The 23,241-nt window shown below is 46.1% G+C and overlaps 1 protein-coding gene across 1 annotated transcript in view; it reads right to left on the reverse strand.

Annotated features, from left to right (window-relative positions):
- The window catches only part of LOC145348472 (zinc metalloproteinase-disintegrin-like protein H4 subunit A), a 564,739-nt gene that overhangs the window by 428,755 nt on the left and 112,743 nt on the right, over positions 1-23,241 (reverse strand). Inside the window, exon 5 of the mRNA XM_080196661.1 lies at positions 8,156-8,232. Coding sequence (XP_080052787.1) covers positions 8,156-8,232 — 77 coding nt within the window. The remainder of the gene's footprint in view (positions 1-8,155; positions 8,233-23,241) is intronic.

Consider the following 23,241-nt stretch of genomic DNA (forward strand, 5'->3'; position numbering starts at 1 on the left):
TCTCCAGGGCCCAATGGCATTTATCCTAGGCTGCTTAGGGAGGCGAGGGATGAAATTGCTGGGCCTCTGATGCAAATCTTTGACTCTTCTTTGGACACAGGTGAGGTCCCAGAGGACTGGAGGATAGCGAACGTGGTACTGTTGTTTAAAAAGGGTAGGAGGGATAGCCCGGGTAACTATAGACCGGTGAGCTTAACGTCAGTGGTAGGCAAGTTGATGGAGAGGATTCTTAGGGATAGGATGTATGAGCACTTAGAGCATTGCGATCTGATTAAAGATACGCAGCATGGCTTTGTAAAGGGGAAGTCTTGCCTTACGAATCTGGTAGAGTTTTTTGAGGAGGTGACAAAAACGGTCGACGAAGGATGGGCCGTTGATGTCGTCTATATGGATTTCAGTAAGGCATTTGACAAAGTCCCTCATGGTAGGTTGGTAGAAAAGGTTAAGGGTCATGGAATACAAGGACAGGTATCTCGATGGATTGAGAACTGGCTTGGTAACAGGAGTCAGACAGTAGTAGTGGAAGCGTCCTTTTCTAGCTGGAGGTCTGTCACTAGTGGTGTGCCGCAGGGCTCGGTACTGGGACCTCTTCTCTTTGTAGTGTATATAAATGATTTGGAAGAGGGAGTAGGTGGTGTGATCAGCAAATTTGCTGATGACACCAAGATGGCTGGATTGGCGGGCAGTGAGGAGCAGTGTCTGGCAATACAACGGGATATTGATAGGCTGGTTGATTGGGCAGATACATGGCAAATGGAGTTTAATCCGGATAAATGTGAGGTGATGCATTTTGGCAGAAATAATGTAGGGGGGAGTTATATGGTAAAGGGTAAGCCGATAAGGAGTATAGAATCGCATTGAGACCTGGGGGTGCAAGTGCACAAGTCTTTAAGGTGGTAGTGCAAGTAGAGAGTGTGGTGAAGAAAGCCTATGGTATGTTAGCCTTTATAGGAAGGGGTATAGAATATAAGAGCTGGAGTCTAATGTTGCAGTTGTACAGAACGTTGGTTAGGCTGCATTTGGAGTACTGCGTCCAGTTCTGGTCGCCTTACTACCGGAAGGACGTGGAGACTCTGGAGAGAGTGCAGAGGAGGTTTACTAGGATGTTGCCTGGTATGGAAGGACTGGGGTATGAGGAAAGATTGAAGAAATTGGGGCTCTTTTCCCTTGAAAGGCGGTGACTGAGGGGGGATCTCATAGAGGTATATAAGATTATGAAGGGTATAGATAGAGTAAACAGAGGTAAGCTTTTTCCTAGGTTGGAAACGCACATTACGAGGGGCCACGGGCTTAGGGTGAGGGGGGGGGACGAGGTATAATTCGGATATTAGAGGGAGGTTTCTCACACAGAGGGTAGTGGGGGTATGGAATGCTCTGCCAAGCATGGTGGTGGAGGCAGGCACGCTGGAGTTGTTTAAGAGTTACTTAGGCACATGAGCGGGATGGAGATGGAGGGATACAGGAGACTGTTTTAAATAAGGTTCAGGAGCCTTGGGACGTCTCTGGGAATCAATTGATTCCTATGGACCTCCCAACATCTTTTCTGGCTCACTTGTTTCACTTGGGGATTCCCTTGAATGTGTGTATAAGGATGTGGATGATACTGATGTCTTTCTCTTTTAATCCACAGGTGATTCGGTCCGCCTTGTTATCCAACAAGGGGCATACTCGCGATGGGTCGTACGAGGGCTGATCTTGGTTGTTCGAGATTGGCCTAGTACTTCACGTCATTGGTGTGTGCTTAAACTGGACCAGATACTGGGCAACACAACAGCTCAGTGACTATCACTGTTTGCTGTGCAGACACATGGATTTGGGCCAGTGTCTGTGGGAGTTTGCGCATTCTCCCCGTGCTTGCGTGGGTTTTCTCCGGGTGCTCCGGCTTCCTCCCACACCCCAAAGATGTGCTGTTAGGCTGATTGGTGTAACAAATTGTCCCTAAATTAGACTTCCCTCAATGTGGAATGCCGTAAGCATAGACAAGGGTCATGGGTGGAGAGGGGACTCATGATGTTAAAATGGCGGTGCGGGCTCGTTGGGCCGAAGGGCCTGTTTCCCAGGCTGTTTTGTTCCTTGTTATTTGTTCTTTGAGCAGGCCAATGCACTGCTCAGTGACAGATTGTGTGGCAACGTGAACCTCATTCGAGCAGATTTCTGCCTCGGTCTCAGGCCTCCACACATCAAACATGTCCTCAGGGGGTTGCCCTGGTCTTCAAAAGGCCATCCTGGCTACCTGGAATGGTCATACATGCTATCCAGATGGTATGCACGCACACACATGGTGCCACACACAATTTGGACATTCAGTAAGTGGAACCCCTTGTGGTTGATGAAGGGCACTCGTGATATCATAGGGCTCATGAAGCAACATATGTGCTGTATGTAACACCCGGCACCTCAGGCACACTGGCAATGGCCATGAAGCCTGTAGCTGGGTATCCTGTTGGGCCTGACCCAGGTCAGAATGGATGTAGTGGGATGTCCAGCCACCCGGATGATCTTGTGGGCTGATGACTGAGGGCTCATTGAATTGCAAAATCACAGAATCCATACAGTGCAGACTGAGGTGATTTGCCCCATCAAGCCTGCACTGACAACAATCCCACCCAGATCCTAACCTCATAACCCCAACCCTGCTCAACCCCTGACACTAAGGGCCAACTTTGCATGACCAAACAAGCTAACCCACGCATCTTTGGATGCCACACAAGTCCCTGCTCAAGGCCTGGAATAAACGGGTGGCAAAAAATAATGTTCAGGGCTGCTGTAGCCTGCATGGCCACTGGGAGCAGGGGTACTCCTCCCCTGCCAGGTCCTCCAGGATGTGGAACAGCATTGTGTCCCTGCTGAGGTGGAATCTCCAGCGGCACATGTTCTATCTCCTTCTCCGCTATTGTCTGGTCCCTTCCTCAGGCTGATGGGTGGCCGGGTCCTATCCCTAACTCGCAGCCCCATGTCTAGTGCGGCCTTCAGCCAGGGTTGGCTTTGCCACAGGCCTCACAGCAGCAATGAGGATTTCTGCCAGTTCTACTCACTCAATCTCAACAATCATGGTTCCTCTGGGAGGAAGGAAAGGAGAGACTGTCCATCCCAGACCCCACAATCCCTCCAGCAGCCTGTGACCTCATGATTCTGGAAGCTAACAAACCTACACAATCCCCAGTGCCATGCCCTACCTCAACTGGCTACAGACTGGCACTGCATCATTCTCTCAGTGGCCATGGGCACTGGACCATGCCCCCCACTGTGGTGACATGTCTTCCCACACAGCTGCAGCTTCCTTCACATGATATGGCATGATGCCTTCTGCACTCTCAGTGCTTTTGCAAGGTTGCTGGTGTAAGACTGCACTTCCTAAATGGCCAGTCCCACAGATATGGACCCCTGATAAGCCAGGCCATTGCCATGGGGCAGACTGGGCTGAGTGCTCTAGTGCTGACGTACAGCATCAGGGTGGCTGGTGAGAAAGTCCTCCTTGAGGAAAGCTTGCTGTATAAACCTGGATGCACCCACCAAAATGTATGATGCAAACTAGCTCCTAGACACGGTGTGCAGCTCAGACAGACTAGAGCACAGCACCCTCCAGGATTTCACAGGACGGGTGTACAGTGTAGAGAGCACTGCACAGCTCATGCTTCATGAACAGCTGTGTTCATACCTGCCAAGCTCCCTTGACCAATGCATCAGCTGTCAGACCTACTGCCAGTTCGGGGCACTGAGAAGGAATGTTGGCAATAAACCACTCCAAACAGGCAGATGGCAGGGGAACCGGTGCGACATTAGTGGGATTTGAACTCAACCTCATAGGAAACCCATCAGAAGTTGTTCAACTCAAGACATACTCGCCACATGAGCCCCAGCCCAGTAGCGACCCTTGACCTGTGAATGTCCAGCCTAACCCAACCCCCTGCCCCCCCACCTTTGAAGCCAGGATGGCAATTGGCACAATGGTTAGCATTGCTGCTTCACAGTGCCAGGGATCCAGGTTCAATTCCCAGCTCAGGTCACTGTGCGGAGTGTGCATGTTCTCCCTGTGTCTGCGTGGGTTTCCTCCGGGTGCTCCAGTTTCCTCCCACATTCCAAAGATGTGCGTATTGGGTAGATAGGCCATGCTAAATTGATCCTAGTGTCAGGGGGATTAGCAGGGTAAATGTATGGAGTTACGGGAATAGGACCTGGGTGGGATTGTGGTTGGTGCAGACTTGAGGGTCAGATAGCCTCCTCTGCACTGTAGGGATTCTCTGATTCTATGAAGCTCCCCCCATCCTGCACCATGACAGCAGCTGACTTTTACTTTTGCATCTGGAGATAAGTGCTAAGTGGTACTCACCTCCTCACTCTCCTTCACAATTCATAGTGTATCATCCCTGACATCCTGCTGAAGAGCTGGGAAATCCTGGAAGTGCCAAACTCGTTAATGAGATTGAAATCCAATCAACCTCATGCTCGTCAGCCTCACGCAATTACTGGGCAATCCAGTTTGAGCCAGTATGAAGGGACTGGGATGATTACAAATCATTTGGTGCCAGGCAAAGAAGTTAAGTCCACATGCCATTGATGTGATCTGCACCAGGCAGGGCAAAGCTGGAAGGTCACACCCATTAGCCCCATTGGTGTGGAGGTTGAGCTGAGATACACCAAGGGCAAAACACATTTGTGGGAATTTATGTGGGTCACAGACTGTAATGATGATATTAGAAATGGCAATAAACAGGAAATTAGAGACATGTGACAAAGGAGCATCTGTAATTTTGTGTGATTTTAATCTGCATATAGACTGGGCAAATCTAATCATAATATTATAAAGGAAGAATTCCTGGAGTGTGTACAGGATGGTCTACTGGACCAATATGTTGAGGAACCATCTAGAGAGCCAGCCATTCTTGGCTGGGTATTGTGTACTGAGAAAGGAATAATTGGCAATCTAGTTGTGTTAAGTTCCTTCTGTTGAGCAAATGTATTAGAATAGAATCCTTCATTAAGGCAGAGAGTTCCAGAGTTGATTCTAAAGCTGTAGTCCAGAATCTAAATAAAGGAAACTATGATGGTGTGATTTGGCTGTGATTTGTTGGGGAATGTTACTCAAAGGGATAATGGAATACAGGCAATGGCAAACATTCAAAGAGTGTCTGGATTAACGGCAACAGTTGTTAATTACTGTCTGGTGCAAAAGTAAAATGGGAAAGATGGCAAAGAGGGCTTACAAGGGAAATAAGTGATAGTGCTAGATCTGGGGAAGAGGCACACAAATTGGTCAGAAAAAAATAGCAAACTTGAGGATTGAGATCAGGTTACAATTCAACAAAGGAGGAAAAAGGCATGATTAAGTCAGGAAAAATAGAATATGGAGGTAAGCTTGTAGGAAACAGAAAAACTGACTGCTAAGGCTTCAGCAAGTATATGAAGAGAAAAAAATTGGTGAAGACTGGAACTGGTAGATTTCTTACAGTCAGAAATAGGGGAATTAAAATGGGGAACAAAGAAATGGCTGATGAATGAAAAGGCACTTTGGTTCTGTCTTCAAAGAACCATACAGCACAGGAACAGACCCTTCAGCCCTCCAATCCTGTACCGGTCATGCTGCCCGACTTAACCAAAACCCCTTACCCCCCCGGGGACCATATCCCTCTATTCCAATCCTATTCATGTATTTGTCAAGACGCTTCTTAAAAGTCACTAATGTATCTGCTTTTATGACTTCCACCAGAAACGAGTTCCAGGCACCCACCACTCTCTGTGTAAAAAACTTGCCTCGTACATCTCCTTTAAACCTTGCCCCTCACACCTTAAATCTGCACCCCCTAATAATTGACTCTTCCACCCTGGGAAAAAGATTCTGACTATCCACTCTGTCGATGCCTCTCATAATCTTGTAGACTTCTGTCAGGTCTGCCCTCAACCTCTGTCGCTCCAGTGAGAACAAACCAAGTTTCTCCAATCTCTCCTCATATCTAATGCCCTCCATACCAGGCAACATCCTGGTAAATCTTTTCTGTACCCTCTCCAAAGCCTCCAAAGTTGGAGGTGTGGTAGATTGTGAGGAAGGGTGTCATAGTCTGCAGGGAGACTTAGATAGGTTGCAGAGCTGGGCCGAGAGGTGGCGGATGGAATTTAATGCGGAGAAGTGTGAGGTAATTCACTTTGGTAGGAGCAACAGATGTGTCGAGTATAGGGCTAACGGGAGGACTTTGAATAGTGTGGATGAACAGAGGGATCTAGGTGTGTGTGTACATAGATCCCTGAAAGTTGGGAATCAAGTAGATAAGGTTGTCAAGAAGGCGTACGGTGTCTTGGCGTTTATTGGTAGGGGGATTGAATTTAGGAGTCGCAGTGTAATGTTGCAACTGTACACTACTCTAGTGCGGCCGCACTTGGAGTACTGTGTGCAGTTCTGGTCCCCGCATTACAAGAAGGATGTGGAGGCGTTGGAGAGGGTGCAGAGGAGGTTTACTAGGATGTTGCCTGGTATGGTGGGGAGGTCCTATGAGGAGAGACTGAGGGATCTAGGGTTGTTTTCGTTGGAAAGAAGGCGGCTAAGAGGGGATCTTATTGAAACATATAAGATGATTAGAGGTTTAGATAGGGTGGATAGTGATAGCCTTTTTCCTCGGATGGAGAAAGCTAGCACGAGGGGGCATGGCTTTAAATTAAGGGGGGGTAGCTACAGGACGGATGTCAGGGGTAGGTTCTTTACCCAGCGGGTGGTGAGGGATTGGAATGCCCTGCCTGCTGCAGTTGTAAATGCGTCTAGTTTGGGGGCGTTTAAGAGATCTCTGGATAGGTTTATGGACGAAAAGGGATTGGTATAGGCTAGTGGGTCATTGTTTTTGTAACTGGTCGGCGCAACATCGTGGGCCGAAGGGCCTGTTCTGCGCTGTAATGTTCTATGTTCTATGTTCTATGTTCCACATCCTTCTGGTAATGTGGTGACTAAAATTGAACACTGTATTCTAAGTACAGCCTAAATAAACTTCTATAAAGCTGCAACATGACTTGCCAATTTTTAAACTCAGTGACCCGGCCGATGAAGGCAAGCATGCCGTATGCCTTCTTGACAACCTTCTCCATCTGCACTGCCACTTTCAGTGACCTGTGTACCTGTACACCCAGATCCCTCTGTCTATCAATACTCTTAAGGGTTCTGCCATTTACTGTATATTTCCTATCTGTATTAGACCTTCCAAAGTGCATTACCTCACATTTGTCCAGATTAAAGTCCAGCAGCCGTTTCTCCACCCAAGTCTCCAACTGATCTATATCCTGCTGTATCCTCTAATGGTCCTCATCGCTATCCACAAAAACACCAACCTTTGTGTCGTCTGCAAACTTACTAATCAAACCAGTTTCGTTTTCCTCCAAATCATTTATATATATTACAAACAGCAAAGGTCACAGCACTGATCCCTGACTCTTTCCAAACATACCTTCTCCTCTCTTGCCAACAAAAATTGACTTACCCCTGTGTCTCATGCACTTTTAGCTTCTTTACCTATTCCTTCTGGTGCACATGAGAAAACTTTACTCACACAAGTAAATTATTTAAAGCGATCTGGCACTGTCTTATCAATCAGCACCTGACCAGGCTGTACATTCTTTTGCATCTCTTTATCTTCAACAGAGAGAGGTGGGAAGGTAAAGCTGGGTGTCATTAAAACAAACACTTTGCATTTGGATGATATCACCAAAAGGCAGAATGGAGATGAGAAGCAAGAGGGACCAAGAGCGCGTCTCGGAGGGACACCATAGGTACCATTGGGTAGCAGGGAAGGAAGACATTGCGATTGATTGGGTAAGAATGAAACCAGGAGAAAGCAGTCCCATCCAACTAGACAGCAGTGGAAAGGTGTTAGTGGAGGATGGTATGATTAACTGCGTCAAGAACTCGGGATGGTTCAAGAAGGGAAAATATACCTTTGTCAGTGACATAAGATACTTAATAAAAGTAAATGCCTGACAAAATATGTGAAGAATGGTTAAGCTGTATACTTTCATTCGCTTTCTGGAGTATAACATTTCATACAGTTGCACAATGAATGACACTCATTCTGCTGAATACACATCCCATATCCCGACTGAACTATCAACTACAGATCAAAACTTGAATATTTTAGCCTAAATCTGAGTAAAATTAGTCAGAAATTGTTAATCTTTTTACCTGAGTCCTGAGCAGGTGCTTGCAGAGACCTGGGATCCAGGGAATCTTCTGATGGAACCAATGTAGTAACAGTGATGCTGTAGGAAGATGATTAAATCTCAGAATAAAATCTCGAAACTCACAGTACATCCCATGAGAATTCATTGACAAATCTTCTTCCATATATTAAATGGCATTATTGTCAGGAAACAAAACCATAAGCCTATCTGAGGTAGAAGCATTACTAGGCCATTTGACCTGTCATGCCTACTCAGGCATTCAATGAGATCATGGCTAATCTGATCTGATAATCCTCAACTCCATTTTCTGGCCATATCTCTTTAATCCTTGATTCCTCTACTGAGTAAAAATCTGTCTATCTCAGCATTGAACATATTTAATGATGCAGCCTCTACAATGTTCTGCAGTAAAGAATTCCACTGATTCACTTCCATCTAAGAAAAGAATTCCTCCTCAAACATAACAAAAATGTTTAGAGTTTCAGACAGAGACAACTGGAGACAATGAATTTACTGGCATGAGAGGAGGGTCCCAGCGGGATGTCCAGCAAAGGGACCTCAACCAGTCACTGTGTCTACTACCAAATTAGACAAAGAATTAGGAAGCCAAATATCCAAATTTTCTGCTGACAGATAGAAAGACAGTGTAAATAGAAGTGTAAAATTAGAAGGGCATTGACAGATGAAGTAAATGGGAATAACTGAATTTCAATGTAGACACTAACTTTATATTGTGTTTTTCATGTCATATTGTCTCTCCTCATTTTTCCTACCAAGGTTAATCATTCCATTCATCTGTTAGATTGTTTCTTTTAGCCTATCAGTGATATTTTAGTGATCTGTGCACCTGATAAAGTGGATGCTGGGGTACATGTGCAAAAATCGTTGAAGATAGTTGGGCAAATTGAGAAAGCAATTGAAAAAAAGTACAAAATCCTGGACTTCTAAACGAGAAGCATTTATTTCAAATCTAAGGAAGTTGTGTTTAACACAGCTTCAACGTCAACTGGGCATTGTCTCCAGATCTCAGCACTATACTTTAGGAAGCGTATGAATGCACATGAAATGGTGCATTAAAGATTCACAAGAATGGTTCCAGGTTCAAGGGATGACAGGTTGGGCAAGAAATTGGAGAATAAAGGACCATTCCTTTTGAGAAGAGAAGATTAAGAAGGTATTTTAAAGAGTGGTCTAGTCTGAGTAGATAGGGAGCTGTTCACATTGTTCTTTTAAATGTTATTTCAGGGTGTGCGCACATCACTGACTACACTATCATTTATTGCCATTCCCATTGTCCTGCACCACTGCTGTCCACCTCGAGTTCCACACCAGCAGTGCTGTTTAGAAAGGGAATTCCAGTATTTTGACCCAGCAGTATTGAAGGAATTGTGTCCAGTTGCAAGTCAGTATGGCATTGGGCTTGGATGGGAACTTGTGGATGGTGGTGTTCCCCTGTAGCTGCCAGTTTTGTTCTTCCAGATAGCATAGCTGGGTGGTGCTGTTGAAGGATCCATGGTAAGTTGCCACAGTGCATCTTGTAGATGGCACACATTGCTGCCACGTGTGTCGACCTGCGCCTTTAGAGGTGGATAGGCTTTGGGAGTCAGGAGGTGCGTTGTTAGATGCAGAATTTCCAAATGCCAACCTTCTCTTGTAGCCGCAGTGTTCATATGTCTGGTTCAGTTCAGCTCTTGGTCAATTGTAACTCTCCAGATGTCGACACTGGGAAATTCACTGATAATGCCACGGAATGCTATTGAATGCCAAGGGAACATGACCAGAATCTATCTTATTGGAGATGGTCATTGTCTGGCAATTTAGTGGCATGAACGTTCCTACTTAATGGCATGATTATTACTTGATACCTAGTATCCCAAGCCACAAGGTTGTCTAGGTCTTACTGTATATGGATTGGCTGGCTGGTTAACAGTGAAGCAGTGTCTTGGGCCACAAGAAAACATAGACAGGCCCATTCAAATGGGTAGATAAATGGCTGATGGAATTTAACCCTGAGGTGATACACTTTGGAAGGAGTAATTTGACAAGGAATGAATGGCAGGACATGAAGAAATTCTGTGGAACAAAGAGACCTTGACACGTTTGTTCACAGATCTCTGAAGATAGAAGGGCATGTTAATAGGGTGATGAAAAGTGCTTTTGAGACACTTGCCTTTATCAATGAGGCATAGATTACAAAAACAGGGAAGTCAGGTTGGGGTTGTATAGCACTTTGGTGATGCCACAGCTGGAGTACTGTGTGCAGTTCTAGTCATCACATTAAAACAAAGAACAAAGAAAATTACAGCACAGGAACAGGCCCTTCGGCCCTCCAAGCCTGCACTGATCATGCAGCCCGACTTAAGTAAGACCCCCTATCCTTCTGGGGACCGTATCCCTCTATTCCCATCCTATTCATGTACTTGTCAAGATGCCCCTTAAAAGTCACTACCGTATCCACTTCCACTACCTCCCCCAGCAACGAGTTCCAGGCACCCACTACTCTCTGTGTAAAAAAATCAACCTCATATAACTCCTTTAAACCTTGCCCCTTGCACCTTAAACCTATGTCCTCTAGTAATTGACTCTTCCACCCTGGGAAAAAGCTTCTGAATATTCACTCTGTCTATGCTCCTCATAATCTTGTAGATTTCTATCAGGTCACCCCTCAACCTCCAGCGCTCCAGTGAGAACAAACCAAGTTTCTCCAATCTCTCCTCATAGCTAATGCCCTCCATACCAGGCAACACCCTGGGAAATCTTTTCTGTACCCTCTCCAAAGCCTCCACTTCATTCTGGTAGTGTGGCGACCAGAATTGAACATTATATTCTAAGTGCGGCCTAACTAAGGTTCTATAAAGCTGCAACATGACTTCCCAATTTTTAACTCAATACATTATTGGAAAGATGTGATTGCACTGGGGTGGGTGCAGAGGGGATTCACCAAGATGCTACAAGGGATAAAACATTGAAGAGGGGTTGGACAGGCTTTGGTTGTTTTCATTGGAGCAGAGTAGACTGAGGGATGACCTGATTGGGATGTACAAGATTATGAGGGGCATTTTGGAAAGTCAAACCAAGATAGGACTTTCACGGTGAATGGTAGGACCTTAGGGAGTATTGTAAAACAGAGGGACCTTGGAGTTCAGGTGCACGGTTCCCTAAAGGTGAAGTCACAGGTAGATAGGGTGGTGAAGAAAGCTGTTAGCATGCTGACCTTCATCAGTCAGGGCACTGAGTATGGAAGTTGGGAAGTTATGTTACAGTTGAACAGAAGGTTGGTGAGGCCACTTCTGGAGTATTATGTTCAGTTTTGGTCGCCTTATTGCTGGAAAGATGTTATTAAACTGGAGAGAGTGCAGAAGAGATTTACAAGTATGTTGCCAGGACTCAAGGGACTGAATTATAGGGAGAGATTGGATAGGCTAGGACATTTTTCTTTGGAGCGTAGGAGACTGAGAGGTGATCTTATAGAGGTTGTAAGATCCTGAGAGGCATGGATAAGGTGAATGCACTCAGTCTTTTCCCCAGGGTCAGGGAATTGAGAATGAGAGGAGATAGGACTAAGTTAAGAGGGGAAAGAATTGATGGGAACCTGAGGAGCAACTTTTTTACACAGAGGGTGGTACGTATGTGGAATGGACTGCCGGAGGAAGTCTTGAGGCAGCAACATTTAAAAGGCATTAGGACAGGTACATGGTTAGGAAAGGTTTAATGAGATAGGTGCCAAATGCAGGCAAATGGGTGAGCTTAGATGGGCATTTTGGTCAGTTTAGGCCAAAGGACCTGTCTCTGTGCCATAAATTCTATGATTTTATGAATGAGCTACCTTATTGAGCAAGCAGAGTTTCGCTCAATGAGAAGCGGACTGCAGGCTTTTAAACCTGTTATCTTATTGGACCATTATTACAGGACATTATTGGAGACTACCTGACTAAGTCATAGGCGCAGTTCTTTCCGTTGGTCAACAATAAAGTGTGTAATAGGAAACTGGCGTTTGCCTGAATTACAACATTGGCAACGAGGAGAATTTTTTCTTTCTCTCCAGGCAACTTCCATAAGTCTTCATCGATCGAGGAATTGAGTTTAGGAGTCAGAGATAATGTTGCAGCCATTTAGGACCCTGGTCAGACCCCACTTGGAGTACTGTGCTCAGTTCTGGTCGCCTCATTACAGGAAGGATGTGGAACATAAGAACATAAGAACATAAGAAATAGGAGCAGGAGTAGGCCATCTAGCCCTTCGAGCCTGCCCCGCCATTCAATAAGATCATGGCTGATCTGTCGTGGCTCAGTTCCACTTTCCCGCCCTCTCCCCATAACCCTTAATCCCCTCTCTTATCAAAAACCCATCAACCCGCATCTTAAAAATATTTAGCGAGGCAGCCTCCACCACTTCAACGGGCAGAGAATTCCAGAGATTCACCACCCTTTGAGTGAAGAAGTTCCTCCTCAACTCCGTTCTAAACCGCCCCCCCTTTATCTTGAGGCTGTGCCCCCTAGTCCTACTGTCCTTTCTGAGCGGGAAGAGTCTCTCCACCTCTATCCTATCCATCCCATTCAACATCTTATATGTCTCAATGAGATCTCCCCTCATTCTTCTAAACTCTAACGAGTACAAGCCTAGTTTATTCAGCCTCTCCTCATAGTTCAACCCCCTCAACTCTGGTATCAGCCTAATAAACCTCCTTTGCACTCCCTCCAAGGACAAAATATCCTTGCGTAAGTGCGACGACCAAAACTGCACACAGTACTCCAGCTGCGGCCTCACCAATGCCCTATACAGCTGCAGCAAGACCTCCCTACTTTTATATTCAATCCCCCTCGCTATGAAGGCCAGCATCCCATTCGCCTTCCTGACCACCTGCTGCACCTGCAAGCTGGGTTTTTGCGACTCATGCACAAGGACCCCGAGGTCCCTCTGCACCGTCGCCTGCTGCAGTTTTTCTCCATGTAAGTAATAGTCCTTCCTACCATTATTCCTACCAAAGTGGACCACCTCACACTTGCCAACATTAAATTCCATTTGCCATTTCTTGGCCCATTCGCCCAGCCTATCTCGATCCTTCTGCAGACTCTCCACACCCTCCGCACAATTTGCCGTTCCACCAATCTTGGTGTCATCAGCAAATTTCGACACCCTACACTCGGTTCCCTCCTCCAGATCATCGAAATAAATGGTAAATAGCTGAGGCCCCAGCACCGACCCCTGGGGCACTCCACTAGTCACCATCCGCCAATCCGAATAGCACCCATTGACCCCCACTGTCTGCCTCCTATTTGACAGCCAATCCTCTATCCACACTAACACCCTACCCCCAACTCCATGCCCCCTGACCTTCTGCAATAACCTCCTGTGAGGTACCTTGTCAAACGCCTTCTGAAAATCAAGAAACACCACATCCACCGGCTCTCCTCTATCCACTGCCCTAGACACATCCTCATAGAACTCCAATAAATTTGTCAGACACGACTTCCCCTTAACGAAACCGTGCTGCGTCTGCTCTATGAAGCACTTTCTCTCAAGATGCCTCGCTATTTCCTCCTTGATGATGGATTCTAACATTTTACCTACAACAGACGTTAAACTAACAGGCCTATAATTCCCTGCCTTTTGCCTGGCACCCTTCTTAAACAACGGCGTAACATTAGCCGTTTTCCAATCTTCCGGCACTTCCCCGGAATCCAGTGATGTTTGGAAAATAATCACCAAGGCATCCACTATCACCTCCGCCATTTCTTTCAGGACCCTCGGATGCATTCCATCCGGTCCTGGGGACTTGTCCACAATCAGTCCCTCCAGTCTGTCGAGCACCGCCTCTCTAGTAACAGTAATGTCATTAAGACCCTCCAGTCCTACCACCTTTCCATCGCTAACACCCGGCAAATTATTCACGTCCTCCTCCGTGAAGACAGAAACAAAAAGTTATTCAGGGCCTCAGCCATATCCCCATCCCCTACCACTAAGTCCCCCCTCTCATCCTCTAAGGGACCAATGTTCACCCTAGCCAGCCTCTTCCTTTTTATATATTTATAAAAACTCTTGCTATCCTTTTTTATATTAAGCGCTAGCCCAGCTTCATAGTTTATCCTATCCTTCTTTATCAACTGAAGCCATAGAAAGGGCGCAGAGGAGATTTACAAGGATGTTGCCTGGATTGGGAGCATGCCTTATGAGGATAGGTTGAGGGGGCTCAGCCTTTTCTCCTTGGAGAGACGAAGGATGAGAGGTGATCTGATAGAGGTGTATAAGATGTTGAGAGGTATTGATCGAGTGGATTCTCAGGGGCTTTTTCCCAGGGCTGAAATGGCTGCCACAAGAGGACACAGGTTTAGGGTGCTGGGGAGTAAGTACAGAGGAGATATCAGGGGTAAGTTTTTCACTCAGAGGGTGGTGGGTGAGTGGAATGGGCTGCCAGCAACGGTGGTGGAGGTCAGTTCGATAGGGTCTTTTAAGAGACTTTTGGAGAAGTAATTGGAACTTAGTAAGAGGGTTACAGGTAAGCCTAGTAATCTCTAAGGTAGGGACATGTTCGGCACAACTCTGTGGGCCGAAGGGCCTGTATTGTGCTGTAGTTTTTCTATGTCTCTAAGTCAACAATCGGCTCTGGTAAGAAAAAGCCATTAGGCAGGATTTTATGGCCTCGCTCATCCTGAAGTATAAAATCCTGCCCGAGTCAACAGCTCTTTCCATTGTCTGCCCCTTGCCTGCTACAAGTCCCGTAGTGGGCGGGGCAGTCAAATTCCAGCCATCGTATCCCTTCTCAGAAAACTGGAGCCCTTTGGAGAACATGTGTTATTTCTCCCATGCTAACAACGTTAAAGGAGATGGAAACCAAAATGTGACCTTGTTGACGGTATGTAGGGATCCTGACTTTCCTATCCAAATGTCCCCACCTCAAAAACTTTTAATGACATAGTAGACCTGATTCAGAAAAACACTACTGACCTGAAACCCCCCGTAATTTTACAGAGATATCACTTCACTACGGCTGGGAGAACTCCTCAGGAATCTGTAACGGAGTTCCTGGTGAGCTTGCTGAAATTAGTGGAACACTGTGAATTTGGACTGCCCCTGTTGTGAAATGTTGTGAAATAGGTTGGTACGTGGCACAAAAATGATCTAACCACCCAAAAGAGGCTGTTGGCAGAACAGAATTTGGGCTTTAAAAAAAGCCACTGAAATAATCTTGTCATTGAGAATGCAGAGAAAGGGGCTCAGGAACTACAAGCAGCATCAGACAGCAATGTCCTCCAATTAGTGGGAATCAGTCTGTAATGGAGAATGTTTAAAGGGTCCCTTTTAACATTGGAAACTTAATATTACCACCAGGCAGCCAAGGAAAGGCAGCGATAACGCCAAAAGTATTAGAATATAAACTCCAGAAAGGTGCAGTTGGTAGGTGATAGATTATTACAAACACTGTCAAAGGACACAGCCTGGGTGAAATTCGTAAGTTCATAAATTCATAAGATATAGGAGCAGAATTAGACTATTCAGCCAATTGAGTCTGTTCTGCTATTCGATCATGGCTAATATGTTTCTCATCTTCATTTTCCTGCCTTCTCCTCATAACTCCTGAACCCATTACCAATCGAAAATCTGTCTAACTCCCCCTAAACTTACTCACTGTCCCAGCATCCACTGCACTTTGGGGTAGTGAATTAAGAACATAAGAACATAAGAACATAAGAAATAGGAGCAGGAGTAGGCCATCTGGCCCTTCGAGCCTGCCCCGCCATTCAATAAGATCATGGCTGATCTATTGTGGCTCAGTTCCACATTCCCGCCCTCTCCCCATAACCCTTAATCCCCTCTCTTATCAAAAACCCATCAACCCGCTTCTTAAAAATATTTAGCGAGGCAGCCTCCACCACTTCAACGGGCAGAGAATTCCAGAGATTCACCACCCTTTGAGTGAAGAAGTTCCTCCTCAACTCCGTTCTAAACCGCCTCCCCTTTATCTTGAGGCTGTGCCCCCTAGTCCTACTGTCTTTTTTGAGCGGGAAGAGTCTCTCCACCTCTATCCTATCCATCCCATTCATCATCTTATACGTCTCAATGAGATCTCCCCTCATTCTTCTAAACTCTAACGAGTACAAGCCTAGTTTATTCAGCCTCTCCTCATAGCTCAACCCCCTCAACTCCGGTATCAGCCTAGTAAACCTCCTCTGCACTCCCTCCAGGGCCAAAATATCCTTGCGCAGGTGCGGCGCCCAAAACTGCACACAGTACTCCAGCTGCAGCCTCACCAATGCCCTATACAGCTGCAGCAAGACCTCCCTACTTTTATATTCAATTCCCCTCGCTATGAAGGCCAGCATCCCATTCGCCTTCCTGACCACCTGCTGTACCTGCAAGCTGGGTTTTTGCGACTCATGCACAAGGACCCCGAGGTCCCTCTGCAACGTCGCCTGCTGCAGTTTTTCGCCACGTAAGTAATAGTCCTTCCTACCATTCTTCCTACCAAAGTGGACCACCTCACACTTGCCAACATTAAATTCCATTTGCCATTTCCTGGCCCATTCGCCCAGCCTATCTAGATCCTTCTGCAGACTCTCCACACCCTCCGCACAATTTGCCTTTCCCCCAATCTTGGTGTCATCAGCAAATTTCGACACCCTGCACTCGGTTCCCTCCTCCAGATCATCTATATAAATGGTAAATAGTAAATTCCACAAAGTTGGAGAGGAATTTGGCCACACAGTCATAGGAGTATAAGGAGTATGTCTCCCCATGACAACATCGGAGGCATAGACGTCTACAGCATGGAAACGTGCCCTTTGGCCCAACTTGTCCATGCTGCCCTTTTTTTAATCCCTAAGCTAATTCCAATTGCCCGCGTTTGGGCCCATATCCATCTATACACATCTTACCCATGTAAATGCCTAAATGCTTTTTAAAAGACAAGATTGTACCCATCTCTACTACGACCTCTGGCAGCTTATTCCAGACACTCACCACCCTCTGTGTGAAGAAATTGTCCCTCTGGACACTTTTGTATATCTCCCCTCTCACCTTAAACCTATGCCCTCTAGTTTTAGACTCCCCTACCTTTGGGAAAGGATATTGACTATCTTGCTGACCTATGCCTCTCATTATTTTATAGATCTCTATACACCCCTCAGCCTCTTACACTCCAAAGAAAAAAGCCCCAGTCTATCCAGCCTCTTCTTATAATTCAATCCATCAAGTCCTGGTAGCATCCTAGTCAATCTTTTCTGCACTCTTTCTAACTTAATAATATCCTTTCTATAATAGGGTGACCAAAACTGTACACAGTATTCCAAGTGTAGCCTTACAAATGTCTTATACAACTTCAACAAGACGTCCCAACTCCTGTATTCAATGTTCTGACCAATGAAACTAAGCATGCCGAATGCCATCTTCACCACTCTGTCCGCCTGTGACTCCACTTTCAAGGAACTATGAACATGTACCCTTAGACCTCTTTGTTCTATAACTCTCCCCAGCATCCTATCATTAACTGAGTAAGAACTGACCCGGTTCAATCAACCAAAATGCGTCACAATATGGTTAGGAAAGCCCACCAATGCCTCTACTTTCTCAGAAGGCAAAGGAAATTTGGCATGTCAGCTACAACTCTCACCAACTTTTACAGATGCCCCATAGAAAGCATTTTTAGTATGGCTCCTGCTCAGCCCAAGACTGCAAGAAACTACAAACATTGTGAATAGAGCTCAATCCATTTCACAAACCAGCCTCCCATCCATTGACTCTGTCTACACAACCCACTGCCTCAGGAAATAAACGAGCAGAATTAAGGGCCCCCAGCAGCCCAGCCATTCTTTCCTTCCACCTTCTGCGGTTGGGAAAAAGATATAAAAGTCTGAAGTCACATACCAACCAACATAGGAACAGCTTCTTCCCTGCTGCTGTCAGACTTTTGAATGGACCTACCTTGCATTAAGTTGATCTTTCTCTACACCCTCGCTATGACTGTAACACTACATTCTGCACCCTCTCCTTTCCTTCTCTATGAATGACACGCTTTGTCTGCACAGCGCGCAAGAAACAATACTTCTCCCTGTATACTAATACATTTGACAATAAGAAATCAAATCAAATCAAAAGATCCAATTGCATCCAGAATAAAGCACATGATCCTATGTGATGGAATGCAAGGATGACCCTCCGGAGAAATGAAACCCTACCTCATTTTAAGAAAACTGAACTTAGAGTTGAGGATGGTATTGCGAGGAATTGTTCTGCCCCCAGGATGACATACAATATAAACAGAGACACATAATGGTCACCTAGGAGTATGAAAGCTGAAGATACTGGCTTTGAATTAAGTTTCTTGGCCCAGTCTTAACTCTGACATCACAGACTTGGTGATGCAATGCGATTTGTGACAGGAAAATCAAAAACTCCCACCTTCAATCTCCTTACACCCATGGGGGTGGCCTGGAAGGCCAAGGGTGTGAGTGCATGTGAGCTGTGCTGGCCCTTTTTATAACTGTCTTTGGAGGCAGAAGTCCCTTCACCCAATCCATTTATTTACAATTCATGGGCATTGCTGGTTGGCCAGCATGGGACATGGGCTTTGCTGGCTGCACGGAGTTGGGTTAGGGTGCACGGAGTTGGGGGTAAGGTGTTAGCGTGGATAGAGGATTGGTTGTCTAATAGGAAGCAGAGAGTTGGTATCAATGGATGCTATTCTGATTGACGGTTGGTGACTAGTGGAGTGCCGCAGGGATCAGTGCTGGGGCCTCAATTGTTTACCATTTATATCGATGATCTGGAGGAGGGGGCTGAGTGTAGGGTGACGAAATTTGCTGATGACACGAAGATGAGTGGAAAAGTGAATTGCATGGAGGGTGTGGAAAGTCTGCAGAGGGATCTGGATAGGCTGAGCGAGTGGGTGAGGACCTGGCAGATGGAGTATAATGTTAGCAAGTGTGAGGTTATCCACTTTGGCAGAAATAATAGTAGGAGGGATTACTATTTAAAGGGTGAAAAGCTGCAGCATGCTACGGTGCAGAGGGACCTGGTGGTCCTTGTGCACGAGTCACAAAAACCCAGTCTGCAGGTGCAGCAGGTGATCAAGAAGGCGAATGGGATGTTGGCCTTTATAGCGAGGGGGATAGAATATAAAAGCAGGGAGGTCTTGCTGCAACTGTACAGGGTACTGGTGAGGCCGCAGCTGGAGTACTGTGTGCAGTTTTGGTCACCACACTTGCGCAAGGATATTTTGGCCTTGGAGGGAATGCAGAGGAGGTTTACTAGGCTGATACCGGAGATGAGGGAGTTGGACTATGAAGAGAGACTAAATAGACTGGGTCTGTACTCGTTGGAGTTTAGAAGGATGAGGGGGGATCTTATAGCAACGTATAAGATAATGAAAGGGATGGATAGGGTAGAGGTAGAGAGATTCTTCCCGCTTAGAAAGGATAGCAGGACTAGAGGACACAGCCTCAGGATAAGGGGGGGACAGTTTAGATCGGAGTTGAGGAGGAACTTCTTCACTCAAAGGGTGGTGAATCTCTGGAATTCTCTGCCCGTTGAAGTGGTGGAGGCTGCCTCACTAAATATATTTAAGTCACGGGTGGATAGGTTTCTGACAGACAAGAGAATTAAGGGTTATGGGGAGAAAGCGGGAATGTGGAACTGAGCCACAACAGATCAGCCATGATCTTATTGAATGGCGGGGCAGGCTCGAAGGGCTAGATGGCCGACTCCTGCTCCTATTTCTTATGTTCTTATGTTCTTACGTTGGTTGGCCAGCATTTATGGTCCATCCTTAGTTACCCTTGGAGGGCAGTTGAAAGTGAACCACGTTTATGTAGCTCTCTAGTCACATGTAGGCCAGACCAGATGAGGACAGCACGATTTCCTTCCCACCTGACAGTAAGCCATAAATGAGAGGAGGGGGGGGTGGGGGGAACCTTTCCTTTGGTGCTCAGTTAAGTGTGTTGGTGAGGGAAACTGGTGTTTAGGTGAATTACAAGACGCCCCATGGAAACAAAAATTTCCCCTCCAATCCATGAAACATCACCAAGCTGTACGCTCACAGAACACCTGCGCCCCCATTCCCCTCAGATACTACCCATTGCTGCAAAAGCATTTGGGAATCCAGTGGCAATCTCCTTCATTCCCACTCCAAGAACAGGAGCAGAAAATCCCCTCCACCTCCTTTCACCGCCTCTTGAGGAAGAGATTTCCAAAGATTCATAACACTCTGAGAGAAAGAATGTCTCCTCGTCCATTTCCTAAATGGGTGATCCAAAATTTTTAAATATTTTAGTTGTCTTGTACTATTTTAAACAATCTAATACTAGATTCTCCCACAGGAGGAAACATCCTCTCCACATCCACCTGGTTAAGGTCTCTCAGGATTTATTATGTGACACATTTCAATCAAGACACTTCTTACATTTCTAAACTACAGCAGATACCAGCCTCTCCTATCCAATCTTTCCTCATGTGGCAACACACCCATATATAAGTGAGTTGGAGGAAAATGTAACTGGTTTGATTAGTAAGTTTGCGGTTGACACAAAGGCACAAAGGTTGGTGGATTTGCGGATAGCGATGGGGACCATCAGAGGATACAGCAGGATATAAATCAGTTGGAGACTTGGACAGAAAGATAGCAGATAGAGTTTAATCCAGATAAATGTGAGGTAATGCATTTTGGAAGGTCGAATACAGATAGGAAATATACAGTAAATGGCAGAACCCATAGGAGTATTGATAGGCAGAGGGATCTGGGTGTACAGGTACACAGATCACTGAAAGTGGCAATGCAGGTGGAGAAGGTAGTCAAGAAGGCATACAGCATGCTTGCCTTCATTGGCTCTGAGATTTAACCTTATGCAACAACTTACCATCTGGTACCTTGTCAACGGCCTTCTAAAGTCCATGTAAGCCATGTAGAATTGGGAAAATGTGTGCTGTTCAGGAAGAAGCCAAGGCCAGTACCAGACCATGCCATGCAGGGAGTAACAATATTTTGCCTTTAAGAAATGAAATTTAGGCATCTCTCTGTGCTGCGTGTTTTTATTACTCTGTTGCATTTTATTGGAGCCATTTGTCTGGATCCCACTGCACTGTTTCATTACTGCAGCAACACAATTAATCTTAATCGCCCTAATTTTGGTTTAATTGGAACGAATGCAAGGCTCTGTTGTTTTGTGTTTTCCCCGGGAAAGGAAGCCACAACAAGCAAAAGAGTTGAAACAGTTGGAATTGGAACAAGAAAAAGAAATGAAACAGCTTGAATCACAAATCTGGGAAAAAGAAAGGGAAAAGATAACACTAGCACAACAAAGGAAAAAAAGATAGGCTAACCCTAGGAGAAGGAAAAGGAAAAGGAAGTATAGTTCTCGCAGAAGACAAAGAGAGGGAATTTGAACTTCGGAGACTGGCAGTAAAAATTTAACATCAATTTAAACTGGCAGAGATAAAGGGAAAAGCGGTGAGTGGTGATGAAGACAGAAACGAATTCTGTCCACGCTGTGCCGGGGTTTGATGAGAGGGATGCAGAAGCCTTTTTTATTTCATTTGAGAAAATGGATAAACAAATGAAATGGCCTCAGACAATGTGGGTATTAATGATTCAAACAAAGTTGGTGGGTTGAGCTGGTGAGGTGTTTACATTCACTATCAGAGGAGGTGTTATGATGAGGTGAATAAAGCCATCTTAAGTGTATATGAACTCGTGCCAGAATCCTACAGACAACGGTTTAGAAATCTAAGGAAAGAACCTAGTCAACTGCACATAGAATTTGAAAGGATCAAACAAAGTAACTTTGATAGGTGGATAAGGGCTTTGAAAGTTAAAGTTTAAAATTTTTAAAATTAAAGTTTATTTATTAGTGTCACATGTTGGCTTACATTAACAATGCAAGATAATTACTGTGAAAATCCCCGAGTTGCCACCCTCTGATGCCTGTTCGGGTACACTGAGGGAGAATTTAGCACGGCCAATGCATCTAACCTGCATATGTTTCAGGCTGTAGGAGGAAACTGGAGCACCAGGAGGAAACTCACACAGACACGGGGAGAATGTGTACAATCCTCACAGGCAATGATCCAAGACGTGAATTAAACCCCGGTCACTGGTGCTGTGAGGCAGCAGTGCTCATGACTGTGTCATCATGCTGCCCTAATATGAAGCACTTAGAGAAATGTTTATTTTGGAGGAGTTTAAAAATTCACTTCCTGCCATAGTCAGAAGTTATGTGAAAGAGCAGAGGGTTAAAACTGTGAGATTGGCAGCAGAAATGGTAGATGATTATGAATTAGTTCAGAAGTCAAAAGTTGGACTGCGTTTCTCCCAGAAGTGCTGAATTGGTGGGGGAACGGTTCTAAATCCTGACTGTTCTGTCAGTTCAGCTTCTCACCTGAATCTCCGCACTCTGTGCACTGCAGAAATCCCAACCGGGAATCTGGATTAAAATCCAGGGGAAGCGGGTCCTACTTGAGTTCTGGAACTCTGTGCATGTGCAGCTTTTGTTGGCCAGCTCGATCGCAATTCCCAGGCCAGCTCTGATTCCTCCCCATCCTGGAGTGCTCCGGTGTCCAGGCTCCAACCCCTAGCATCCCTCACCCCGGCAGACCCCCCATCCCCCTGACTGACTCCCCCTGAATCCAGGGTCAGACCCCCCCCCACCCGGAGTCAGGACCCCTCTTGCCCGGCAGAGCACCTGCCCCCAACCCGCCCCAATCGCTTTCTGCCCTCCCTCCATCCCAGGCTGACCCTGTCTGCAGGTGGCAGTGGGACCTCCCAACCTCACTGATCACCCTAGGTGCACCCACACTAGGCCCCGCCCCTTGAACTGCCCGCTGCCCGATGAGCAGTGCCAAGGTGCCTCTGGGCATGGGCACTTTGCCCCTTGGACAGTGCCAGGGGGCACGGGCTGGCACAGGGTGCCCATGCACAGAGTACACCACGGTCTCACCTTCCAACCCCCTGGATCCCCAACTACCCCCCATCATTCCGGCGGTGTCTCCTGCTTGTTCCCCGAACCGTGGGGAGCTAGTCTGGACCCTGCCAGTTCTCCCACCATCAATTGGAACCTGACAATTAACTCATATATTTAAAATACCCACAGAAAAGATTTA

Source organism: Carcharhinus amblyrhynchos, chromosome 1, assembly GCF_965287045.1.
Source record: "Carcharhinus amblyrhynchos chromosome 1, sCarAmb.v2.hapA, whole genome shotgun sequence".
In the NCBI taxonomy this organism is placed as follows: domain Eukaryota; kingdom Metazoa; phylum Chordata; class Chondrichthyes; order Carcharhiniformes; family Carcharhinidae; genus Carcharhinus; species Carcharhinus amblyrhynchos.